The 12,488-nt window shown below is 43.5% G+C and overlaps 1 protein-coding gene across 3 annotated transcripts in view; it reads right to left on the bottom strand.

Annotated features, from left to right (window-relative positions):
- Nucleotides 1-12,488, bottom strand: part of tspan4a (tetraspanin 4a) — a 267,734-nt gene that overhangs the window by 203,878 nt on the left and 51,368 nt on the right. For 2 of the 3 annotated variants that reach the window (XM_033620287.2, XM_033620295.2), the window contains exon 2: nucleotides 9,496-9,575. In XM_033620287.2, the coding sequence (XP_033476178.1) occupies nucleotides 9,496-9,558 (63 nt within the window). In that variant the 5' untranslated portion in view covers nucleotides 9,559-9,575. Of the gene's footprint in view, nucleotides 1-9,495; nucleotides 11,311-12,488 lie in introns of those variants that run through there. The other variant, XM_033620280.2, reaches the window with a different exon arrangement.

Below are 12,488 nucleotides of genomic sequence, written 5' to 3' on the forward strand. Positions count from 1 at the left end.
TGTACTGCTGACTACATACTCAATATGTCTGTACTGCACACTGCCTGCTGACAGAACAAAGCAATTACTGACAGACTGTACACACTGATGTGTACTCATATATCACATGACTGACAAGCGGTTTGACCCATCCAGCCAACGTGATTTCATCCCTACTCCTCGTGTTTTGGGCAGAAGCCCTTGGCGTTACTAAAATGACACTGGGGGCAACCTTCTGCATTATATCTTGACGCGGAAGGGTTCAGTGTTTAGCTTTTGGCAGAAAAACTACTTGGTTATGGCTTGGAAAAAATCGCAGATGTTGCTAAAATACACCTTTCAGTGCCACAAACGGCATATCCAATGTTATGTAATCTATGTCCATTGCTCTGAGCGTCTAACATTGACATAAACAGGTTTGTATTGGAGTTGGGGGAAAGCTACATGCTTTTCACTCAGACACTAAACGTTGCCCCTGATTAGCATGTTAACTGATTCCCCCAAACAAGTCCCATGACATATACACATACAAAACCCAAAACCAGTGAAGTTGGCACGTTATGTAAATCGTAGATAAAAATAGAATACAATGATTTGCAAATCCTTTTCAACTTATATTCAATTGAATACACTGCAAAGACAAGATGTTTAATGTTCAAACTGAGAAACTTTATTTTTTTTTTGCAAATAATCATTAACTTAGAATTTAAAGGCAGCAACACATTGCAAAAAAGTTGGCACAGGGGCCTTTTTACCACTGTGTTACATCGCCTTTCCTTTTAACGACACTCAGTGAACGTTTGGGAACTGAGGAGACCAATTTTTGAAGCTTTTCAGGTGGAACTCTTTCCCATTCTTGCTTGATGTACAGCTTAAGTTGTTCAACAGTCCGGGGTCTCCGTTGTCGTATTTTACGCTTTATAATGCGCCACACATTTTCAATGGGAGACAGGTCTGGACTACAGGCAGGCCAGTCTAGTACCCGCACTCTTTTACTATGGAGCCATGCTGTTGTAACACGTGCAGAATGTGGCTTGGCATTGTCTTGCTGAAATAAGCAGGGGCGTCCATGAAAAAGACGTTGCTTGGATGGCAACATATGTTGCTCCAAAACCTGTATGTACCTTTCAGCATTAATGGTGCCTTCACATATGTGTAAGTTGCCCATGCCTTGGGCACTAATACACCCCCATACCATCACAGATGCTGGCTTTTGAACTTTGCGTCTATAACAGTCCGGATGGTTCTTTTCCTCTTTGGTCCGGAGGACACGACGTCCACAGTTTCCAAAAACAATTTGAAATGTGGACTCATCAGACCACAGAACACTTTTCCACTTTGCATCAGTCCATCTTAGATGAGCTCGGGCCCAGCGAAGCCGGCGGCGTTTCTGGGTGCTGTTGATGAATGGCTTTCGCTTTGCATTGTAGAGTTTTAACTTGCACTTGCAGATACAGCGACGAACTGTAGTTACTGACAGTGGTTTTCTGAAGTGTTCCTGAGCCCATGTGGTGATGTCCTTTACACACTGATGTCGGTTTTTGATGCAGTACCGCCTGAGGGATCGAAGGTCACGGGCATTCAATGTTGGTTTTCGGCCTTGTCGCTTACGTGCAGTGATTTCTCCAGATTCTCTGAACCTTTTGACGATATTACGGACCGTAGATGATGAAATCCCTAAATTTCTTGCAATAGCTCGTTGAGGAATGTTGTTCTTAAACTGTTCGACAATCAGCTCACGCATTTGTTCACTAAGTGGTGACCCTCGCCCCATCCTTGTTTGTGAATGACTGAGCATTTCAGGGAAGCTGCTTTTATACCCAATCATGGCACCCACCTGTTCCCAATTAGCCCGTTCACCTGTGGGATGTTCCAAATAAGTGTTTGATGAGCATTCCTCAACTTTCTCAGTCTTTTTTGCCACTTGTGCCAGCTTTTTTGAAACATGTTGCAGGCATCAAATTCCAAATGAGCTAATATTTGCAAAAAATTACAAAGTTTACCTGTTCGAACATTAAGTAACTTGTCTTTGCAGTGTATTCAATTGAATATAGGTTGAAAAGGATTTGCAAATCATTGTATTCTGTTTTTATTTACGGTTTACACAACGTGCCAACTTCACTGGTTTTGGGTTTTGTACAATAAATACACACACCCACACACATCTCCACAAATGATGTAATACATCAAACAAGCAAACACATGTTGACACACACAAACTCACAAGCAAACACACACACAGAAATGAGCATTAAATAGGAGTATGTACAGAGATGGGTGAGTGGGCAAAAACAAATAACAGCATATAACAGCTTATAAAAGCTTTACCAAACAATATAACAATGTTACTGATCTCTGATTTGCTGCTACTTAAGTTCTCCAAATTACTGTTTGTAAGTTGATTATATATTTGTCATTGTAGATCAGCATCCCCCTTTAAATGTTATCCCAAAATGAGGCGACTATGGGACAGTACCACATTAGGTGCAAGATTGATTCCTCTTAATCATTGCAAGTTTATTCTAGACCCCAAATAGATAAAAATGTATATAATATCTGTAGTTGTATGATATATATAGATACATCTTGAGTTGTGTTATAGATAATATTAAATAAATTTTTCCATTGAACAACGAAAATCTTTTTAAATAACCTCATTTGTTCAACCAGCAGTCCCAAAATTGAAAATATTAAATTTACAGTGATATAAAACAGTGAAAAAATTCTCACAGTTGAGGGTCTGGAACCAGCAGTTTGGTGCTTTTGCTTGAAAACTTGTTTTAAAACTACGCAGTTGTCAAAATGCTTCATTTTCTCTTTGACTAATTAATTAATTAATCAGCTAATTACTAAACAAATAACCGAACCCAATCATTTAGACTAGACTTACACTTCCAGCTGATGCAGACCTTTGTGAACACCCTTCCTACAAGTACCTGTCACATGTTGTAAGACGGTCCTGATTGATTGATTTTATTTCACGATTAAAAACACATATAACACTGCACTGCAGTCATTAAATACTGCACATTACAAATCACCAAGGGTGTAAACACAATAAAGTCTGAAGGCTTATTGTCGTTGGGGTCCTCTAGTGAACACTTGATGATCTTCATTCCTTATAAAATATGTTTTCCTGGCAGCGTGTCCTCTTTTTGTCCTTGTTGCTTGTTGTTTTCCGCCTGCTCACCGATATCATCGCAGGGGAAATGGGCTAAATAATGACAACTGTGTAGCTCAGCAACTTTAATGTAGAATCAATATTTCACAAAGAAGAATGATCGCTGTCCGTTAGGAAATAAGCAGAGAATTACTCCTCTGATATTCCTTGTTATCCTGTGATATGTTTTCAAAATGGAAAATTATTATTTTCGTGCATGGTACATGCACCGGAGCACACACTTTCACTTTGATGGTGGTAAATTACTCTGATGAAATCGCTGTTTCAATGGAGGAAGCTTCGCCGACCCCACTGTACTTTCAGGTTTGGGGAAATCAGCAATGATGATATATTAATGAATGATTTCCCCAACAGACCTATTTGTTATATTCAAGGCCACTAACTGAGTCTCAGGCAGTTTATTCAGCCAGGATGAAGTATACCTGTACACAAAGATATGAACAGTATCTTAACTGAACTCTTCTCCAGTTTAGAGTCAGTTTTAAAAAACATTTAGAGGAGCAGTGTGTGAGATTTAGTGGCATCTAGTGGTGAGGACTGCAGATTGCAACCAGCTGAAACCTTCCCTGATTAGAATTTCTTTAGTTTTCATTATTCAGGAGGTTTATACCGGGAGCTGAATTATCTGCAGAGGTCTCTTCCTCTCCAACACAAACAAACGGGTGATTAAGACCAGTAAAAACACTGAATAAAACAATTACACATTACAAATCAGTGTTTTTCCAATGCTGTTCAGCTCATCGCATACTGGCCGCCAGCCCAGCACCTGCCAATGTGTGCTCACCTTTTTCTGTGATAACTCAAAATGTGCTTACCAAATTTCTGATTTAGACATTCAAGAGGATTTTACCAGAAGTCTCTTTTTCTCTAAAACAAACTGACCTGGTGAGTTAAACCGGTAAAAACACTGATTAAAGCAGTACTACATTAATGCTTGTCGCAAAGGGGCTGCTAACTATGGTGGCCGACCTGAAAACTCAAAAACACCAATGGTCCTGTAGACCCTTTTAAAATGTTCTCTTTTTAGCCCATTAGCTAACGTTAACTTCGATAGCCAAACACACTAGAAGAAATCATTTAAGTGTCGTCCTCCTTTGTAAGATTGGCATAGTAATCAACCACAAAGCTTCCTGTGACATCATCCACTGAGTGAGAGCATACGGGTCGGCCAGTCTGGTCACGTTGGTCTGTGTTTACGTTTTCAAGTAACATTGGTGGTCCCAGAGAGTGAGTGACCTGATATGGTGCGTTCGTAAATTCAGTCTGACACTCTACGCTAAAATGAGAGCCCTGTTGGTCGAAGAAACAGAGCGTTATATTTCTTGAATTAACGCAGTTAAGTTAATCACACATTCACTCTGCTTGGCGCTTTGCTGCTCCGTCTCCACAGACTGAGTGCCTAAAGTGCTAGAGTGCGGCGCTTTGGATAACGATACATTCAGACAACGCTCCAAATTTATGAACGCTCCAGTTTGTACCAGAGTGCTACTGCTAGCTAATGTCTGTGGAGAATTGTTGTGCCTCTGGCTAAGCCACACCCACCAAAAAACGTCATCTGTTTACTAACAATAGAAGGGTCTATTTCGAGCGAGTGTTTAGTTTGTATTGTAGAAAGATGGCACTGCAACATGGTGATCTCAATGGACGAGGACCAGCTCCCTATGTAGATATAAACGGCTCACTCTGAAGATGCGTTCGTAAATCCAATCTGATGCTCTACACCAAAATGAGAGCCCTGTCATTTGAAGAAACGGAGCGTTCTATTTCTACATGAGTTAATCACACATTCACTCCACATGGCATTCTGGTGCTCTGTCTCACCAGACAGTGTCCAGAGTATGCTCTGCTGCTCTGAGAGTGTGGGTTTCTGAATAACTCAACAGTAGACCCAACAGCGCTCTGAATTTACTAACAGTCCAGTTTGTGCTAGAGTGTGCTCCAGCACTGAAAGCACAACAATTTTTATATTCAGGTGATTAGACACTAAAGAAAACATGCTTAATTTATTAAGTATGTCATTTCTGCCAATATACCCCCCCTTAATCCTTCACACTGGACCTTTAACCCTATGGGCCCAAACAATGCATAGTGTGTCCAAATTCACACTTGTTCTTCTCTATAGTTTTTCTCCGCGACTGTGCACCACGCATATCACCTGAAACAGCGGAATTGTAGCTTTCCGACAAGACCAAGCACTTGTCGGTAGTCCAATGTTTTCACAGCGAAGAAAAACGATAAAGTTACACTAAAATGATGTATAACAGAGCTTTCATACAGCTCTGCACACACATTACTGTTGGATGGATTACTCACGAATGCAGGGTCGCACAGAAATGCCACGCATATTAGAGCTGGGCGGTATACCGGTTTGTACCGAAAACCGGTATTTATTTTCGTTATGATATGAATTTTTCATATACCGCAATACCGGTCAATAGCCCAAACAACGTCCGGAACGTGCACGGCGGGAAAGTGTTTCAGCAGGGACCCATTTCACCGCTGCACACCACGGGCACGCTTGAGCGGGTGAGAGTGAGCGCATTGAAAAGTTTAGAGGCGAGAATGGCTGCTGGAGAGAGTCCTGAAAGCAGAGCAACTGTACACGATGACCCAGAAGAACTCATACCAAAAAGAGCAGTGTTTCCCGTATATGCAACTAGCAGCGGCGCACCGCCGTTTACAATTCTCTGTCCTCTGTATCGCACACGGCAGAGTTTCACCCCGATGCACACACACACAGACAAAGCACACACACACAGGTAAGCACACTAGAGCACGGCTCGGGCCGCATTTTCCTGACCGCAGACGACCCATCCCGAGTCCGTGACAGTTACGGCCGGGCTCCACCGGGCACGTCAGCGGCGCGACACGTCTGCAGCGCGAGTCCCGTAGCAGCTCGTCCCCCCCGTTAATCAGCGGCTTCACCGGCAACGGGAGCAGCGTGACAACCCCCGTCTGTCACGCGACAACTCTCTATTTTACGCGGCTCTTCCATTTTTGTCGCACTACGCTCCCCTACGCGACCCTCCAGCAGATAAAAACTACATGAAATAGTGTGCTAAATGAGCACAATGTGTTTTTAAATGAATAAACCATTATCAGAGGTGATATGCGATGATTTTTTTTCATGCATTTACCCATGTTTATCCGTGACATTGTGTAAATGTCCGCGGCGGACATTTGAAAGCGAGTAGATGACAAACAGTACAGTAAACTTGTAGATAACTCAAATATATGTAATAACTTAGGTGGAAAATGCTTTAACATTTCATGCAGCCTACATGCAGCCTCTCGGCTTGGCAAACGGTAAACAACCCCACTGGCTTCTCTACGTGTCGCTTCTGTACGCAGTCAGTGGAGCCCAAATTAATGGAGCAGAGCGTGTGTTGCGTTCAGGCGTTGTCAGGTAAATAACAAATTCCGGCACTTGAATAGGCCATAGCACAACACAGCAGCATGTCAAGTTGGCCAAACCTGAGCAAAATACCATGAAATATCGTGAAACTGATATGATTTTTTCTTAAAACTGTGATATGAAAATTTTGTCATACCGCCCAGCCCTAATGCATATCACATGAAAGCACAGGAGCAGAGCTTTCCAGTGATACCACACACATCATTGTGCTGTCATCTCATCATGCCATAAATCCAGATTGATTGTCTACAAAATAAAAACCTGACGAATTTCTTTACAATCCATTATACAGATCTTGTTATCAGTCACTTCATATAGTGAGGAATATCGTATCTTACCACGTCTTAGGCTTGTGTGTGTTTCTCCCTGTCTATCCACATTTGTAGTCCAGCTTTCAAGATGCAAATATCTCCATATTGTCCAGCTGACACTCCATCAAACTTTGTATGACAAGACCAGCCACTTCACCTTTGCGCACCCAGACAACTGTAGCCTAATTATGCATACATGACAAGGCCGTAGTCACCATATACATTGAGGGGGACATGTGTCCCCCCCCAATGCCCAAAATGTCCCCCCAATATATAACTAAAACTGAAAAACAACAACAAACTTTGTTTACTGCAAACAAAGTGGCAAATATTATCTTGGAGGACATCATTGCACTTGGTTGACTATTTTTCTATGATCTTAGATGTAAATATTGCATGTTTCTTTCAGATAAAACACATTTTTGACTTGTGAATGAGTCAATGGAATTTCTTGCAATAATGAAAAAATATTGGCAATCATGTCCGCCTGGCACAAACCACATGTTTTGGACAGCTGTGAAGTGACAGAATGTCCCACCATCACAGTTCATATATTCCCAGATTCCAGAGAGTCTCCCCTCTTCATGTATAGCAGAATATGTCATTTTCCAACTTGCTATGGTGAGATATATGTAAAAATGTAAGAATTTAGTAACATGGATTTGTTTTTTTTTCATTGATATAAAAATTAATATAAAATACAGGCACATGGAAGGACATGAAATGATGGCAAATCTGGTTATCCCAGATTGTCATGAAAAAAAACAAGATATAGCATGTGTATGTAGCCTTTATAATAAAGTAAAGGCAGAAAAAATACCCCAAAAACACCTAGGGCCCATAGGGTTAAATGCGCCAGAGTCACATCTGGCTCACCTGATGTATGTGAAGTTGACAAAATTTGCAAAAGTCAAACTACAAGAGTGTTGGGATGAACTCTCACTTCCTGAGTTACCTTTCCATAATTAGTCCAATAATAAATCCTGTATATCATGCTGCATAGCGCAGGGGTTGCTTTATCACAAGTATAGATTTTTTGAAGAATTTTATGGCACTTCTACTTTTATGTACTGATTATGGTTGTGTTATTTTTGATAAGATCTCTCCCTCAGACACTATGTGAGAGCTTATTAACAGCTGAGTCTTTGGAGGTGGAAATCTCACTCATATAAATAATCTATAAGCAAGAGTCGTTGATGAGAGCCCCTACTGTACTGCGCTCCTCTTTTTCACGCAGGATGTAAATTCTCATTTGCTGCATCTCTCTAGAAGTTAAGTTGAAATTGTTCGCATAATCTGTGTTGATTGTCGGGCTCGAGCTCCCCTCCACCCGACTGTCAACAGAATATTGAGGTCACATTCAAAATCCATGAAGTCAACCGTCTAAATTTTGAATGAGATGTGCAAAAACTGGGTCTGGACGAACCACTGGACGTCTAACAGCTTGTAAATTGCTGCTGAAATGGTGCCGTCACTGAGGTCTGACATTCGCCATCAGCTGCCACTATGACTCAGACGTGTTATTTTCAAAGACGGGTTTTATATTGGAAGAGCTTCTCCGTTCTTACCTGGAGCATTATAACACGATTGGCTCCTCAGGAAGAGAAGCTCGGCGTGGTCATGTGGTCATTAATAATCCCGCGCAAGGACACGCACACACGTGAGAGTGTGCTAATAACGAACACTGCGCCCCCTCTTTGACAGCACTTTATAGCTGAGAGAAGATGAAGAGGTGAAGAGGTCACTCATTCCCCGAGGGAGATTGCATCTTGGCAGCTAGATTGCATTTCAGCGTTCAAGGCCTCATCTTATTCCGTAACCAATAAGAACAGAAGTATGACAAATCAAAGTAATCCCAGCAAGGTAACCACAAGGGCCAGCATCCCTTCAAAACTCTGTGACAAGTTGTGCAATGGATTGCATTAAAGGGGAGTCAAAATGAAACATAGCTGAAGCAGAGATCGAGATCATTCAATGTGAAGCTCAGCTGTGGAACATGACAGGCTTCACAGTGCGAATGAAAGTGATCTGTTGTGGGGCTATCGGAGTAGGATTGACAGAGGCAGACAGACACCAAGGCTCAAAACGTCCCCACGGCAAACAGATACGATCAGCCAGAGAGAGCAGATTGACAGCAGATGCTTTGATGGGCTGAGAATGCGCTGTTGTGCAGGGAGGAGGGTGAAGCAGAGGTAGGTGAAGAATTACAGCACAGTGGTAACACTGTGATTAACTAGTGTACACATAATGCAAGCTCCAAATATGCCAAAGCTTAACACAGCAAACAATGCAGAGTACACCCACACTTAAAGTACTGTATAGGGAACAGAAAAAGCTCGACTCACCCACACAGTGGGCTTTGTACACATGATCTAAATGCATGATCTGTCTCTTTCTCACACTCCCCCCCTCCTTACTCCTCTCACATCACTCTGGTTGCACAGACACACACAAGAGAACTCCCTCTCAACAAGATAAGAAAAAATATGAGTAACAGAGAAACTAAAAAATGCAAAAGTCAAGAAAGCAGAAGAAGCACTGTCTTGTAAACAAACATCCCCCAAAGCTCACACTCACTCAGAGGTAGAAGAAGATAAAAAGGGACTCACCCAGAAAAGGAGGTTGAAGAAGACCATTCCGTATCGCAGGGCCATCATGCAACCCTCGGCCATCCTGCAGCGCCGCAGTTCTAGGAGGAATATGAAGGAGAGGTCCAGGTAAAACACCACATACTTCTTCCCCTGGGCGTAGCGCCCCTTGGACGTCTGCGGCCCTTTTGTCGTGTGAAAGCCGAATGCAAACGGTGGCCGCTTGTACTCAAACTCCCCGCTGAATCGGTGAAACCCAGAAGTGAACGGCGGCGTGTCAGGTTTGCTGTCCAGAGACGGACTGCGCCGGTACGGAGTCTCGTCTGTGCTCGAGCGTCTCATTATGGAAGCTGAATGAGCCTTTAAGAGTCTTTGATAGTCACTTTGTGTACTTGAGGTCTGAGCAAAGTCCACAACGAGGGACCAGGAGTTATTCCACTGGGCGCTGAGAGATGGATTTTGGTGATTTTTCAACCTGTCCTCAGTTTACCTCAAAATAGTTACAACCCCTGTCAAACCCTGGAGCAGCTGATTTAATTTTACCACAGGTGTGATCACACTTGATCTGACTTAATCTGTAGAAGATAATGTGCTGCCATCCACTTGACTTGAGTTCGTCTCTTTAATCCTACAGTGCTACTATATTCAGCAGGAGACTCTGCATAATCCTGCCGCAACACCTGTGTAATTCTGTGTATTTAGGACATAATCCCAGCACACACACACACATCTGCACATCCCTGTTTCCCTCTCTGTAATCGCTCAAACACAGGTGTCATGCTCTGAGAGATAAGCCGGTCTGCGGTTTCATCTCCTAACGCTTCAATCAGGTAAACGACCGGAGGGCTTCGGCTCGACCTCTCCGGCTGTTCTGGGCTGGCGAAATGATCCAGAAACGTCCTACCTGGTCTCATGAGAAATTCCTGAGCAGGTGCTCTCGGCCGGGAGGTAATGGCACCCCTGAGTCGGCCAATCAACTTCTTTTACTCAGTATCACATCAGCTGAGAATGAAATGCTACGCTTGGGTCTAAGTCGTGGCTGAGTGTTCGGCATGTGGTTGTCGATGTGCTTTTGCTGACATGCAAAAAGAAAACAGATAAGGAGATGAGAGGGAAGGATGATGTTATGAAAAGAAGCGTGAGAGGATGAATAACGGATGTGAAAGGACCATTCTTTGGCTTCTTGGATTAGTATCCCTGTTGAATTCCTGCCTTGCCCAGTTCCCCCCTCGCTCTTTTTGCATCTGCCCTAACTTGTCCTTTTTGTCTCTGAAAAGTGTCTAGGGGTTACCCTGCCTCTCTTCCACAGCCTGCTCTTCACACATCTAGCAATTCGCCCTCTTCAACTCCCGCTTATTCTCTCCCTGCACCTCACACTGAGCCCCTCTCTGCGCTCCCCCCTCTGTGCTGACGGCGGTTAATTAATTTCCAGACTCTCATCAGTGAAGCAAAGTGTGCGGTGTCCCCTCTTCTCGTCTCTCCTTCCTCCGCTACAGCATTTCTCTCCTCTTCTCTAGGTGGGCAAGGAGATCAAGGTGTCCACTGGGGTCATTGCAAAGCAGCGAGAAAAGAATAAGCAAGAAGGAGAGACAGGCAGGGAGAAGAGAAAGACAGTTTCCACAGAGAGGCAAAAAGAAAGACTGCAGTGTTTGAGCGGTAGTCCAGTCTCGCTGCCTGAAGCTCCCTCCCTCTTTCTCTTCACAAGCTCCTGTTCTCTTTCTCTCTCTGTTCACCCCCCTCCCCTTTTCTTTCCTCCCTTCCCTCACAAGCTCCGATGCTCTCCCCTCAGCACGCGCAATCTCAAACACCCCATCCCTCCTTGGTAACTGTCCCCAAAACCTGGCAGCGCGAAAGGCAGGAGCAGTCATTCATATTCTGGCCACACCCTACGAGGGAGCAGAACCAATCAGTGTCTCGCAGCCCCATCATCCCTCGTGCACACGCCAATCATGCCCTACCATCAACCAGATAACACTCACACACACACATACACACACACACACACAATGTATATGCTCACACAAATGCACACAAAACCTAGTGTGTTGTGAACATACCAGTGCTGAGAAGCTTGCTGCACTTGCGCTAGTGCTTCCTCCTCCTCTCCTCTCTGCCTCCTGCCTGGAACTCATTCTATATGCAGAGGTTGTTCTTGCGCACAACCCAGGCTGCTCTCTGCACGCTTGGCTTCAGTCATGTTTCCCCTCTCCCTCACCCCCTCTGGACCTGGACTTGGGTCACACAGCATCCATGTTGCCACACTTGGCACTGATTTTTCACACTACAAACAACTCACCTAAAGTGTGTCACAGCGCGAACGTTGTGGGAAGCCACACTGCTGCTGACACAAAATAACTGCATGCCCCCCTGCAACCTGGTGGCCATCTGGGTCAGTGGCTTTATGAGTCCACAGGGACGTTTCAGAGCTGCAGAGGTACTGACTGAGTTCATGGCTGCATCGAGTATTTAATGGATTTCTGTTTCCTCTCCTGCATGTATTTTTGTCAGGCAGCGGAGGTGGTGGTCTAAGAGAGTGGATGTGACTTTCTGACCGACTGACATTGTTGAAAAGAGCATACACTACTGCTGGGCTAATAGTGCTTTCCTCCAAAAAGGTTACTGGACATGAGGCAATGTCAAAATGATAAGTAAGATTCTGAACTTTAATAGTATTTACAGCAAACGCAAAAATGGTTCGGGTTACATGCAGGTCAACAAGCAAAAGGGCCAATATTTTTTTTATCATTTTGTTTAGTGTCTGAGTCAACACCATGATGTTACTAGCTAAAAGAGTGCTCACTAAATAGGTTTACATTCATATGCAGCACAAATTTTAAGCAAATCAATTAAGATATCAGCAAAAGGAAAAGCTAATTATTGCGTGTCACCAGAGTAAAGGCCTTTGCACACCAGTCCGAAATTTTCGTCCGAAATTTTGTCACTCATCAAAGTTTTTGGAACAGGTTTCTGTGTTTTTAGCTTCCGTCAAAAGGCTTTAGAGAGTTTTTTGACTA

Source organism: Epinephelus lanceolatus, chromosome 2 (genome assembly GCF_041903045.1).
Source record: "Epinephelus lanceolatus isolate andai-2023 chromosome 2, ASM4190304v1, whole genome shotgun sequence".
NCBI classification, from domain to species: Eukaryota; Metazoa; Chordata; class Actinopteri; order Perciformes; family Serranidae; genus Epinephelus; species Epinephelus lanceolatus.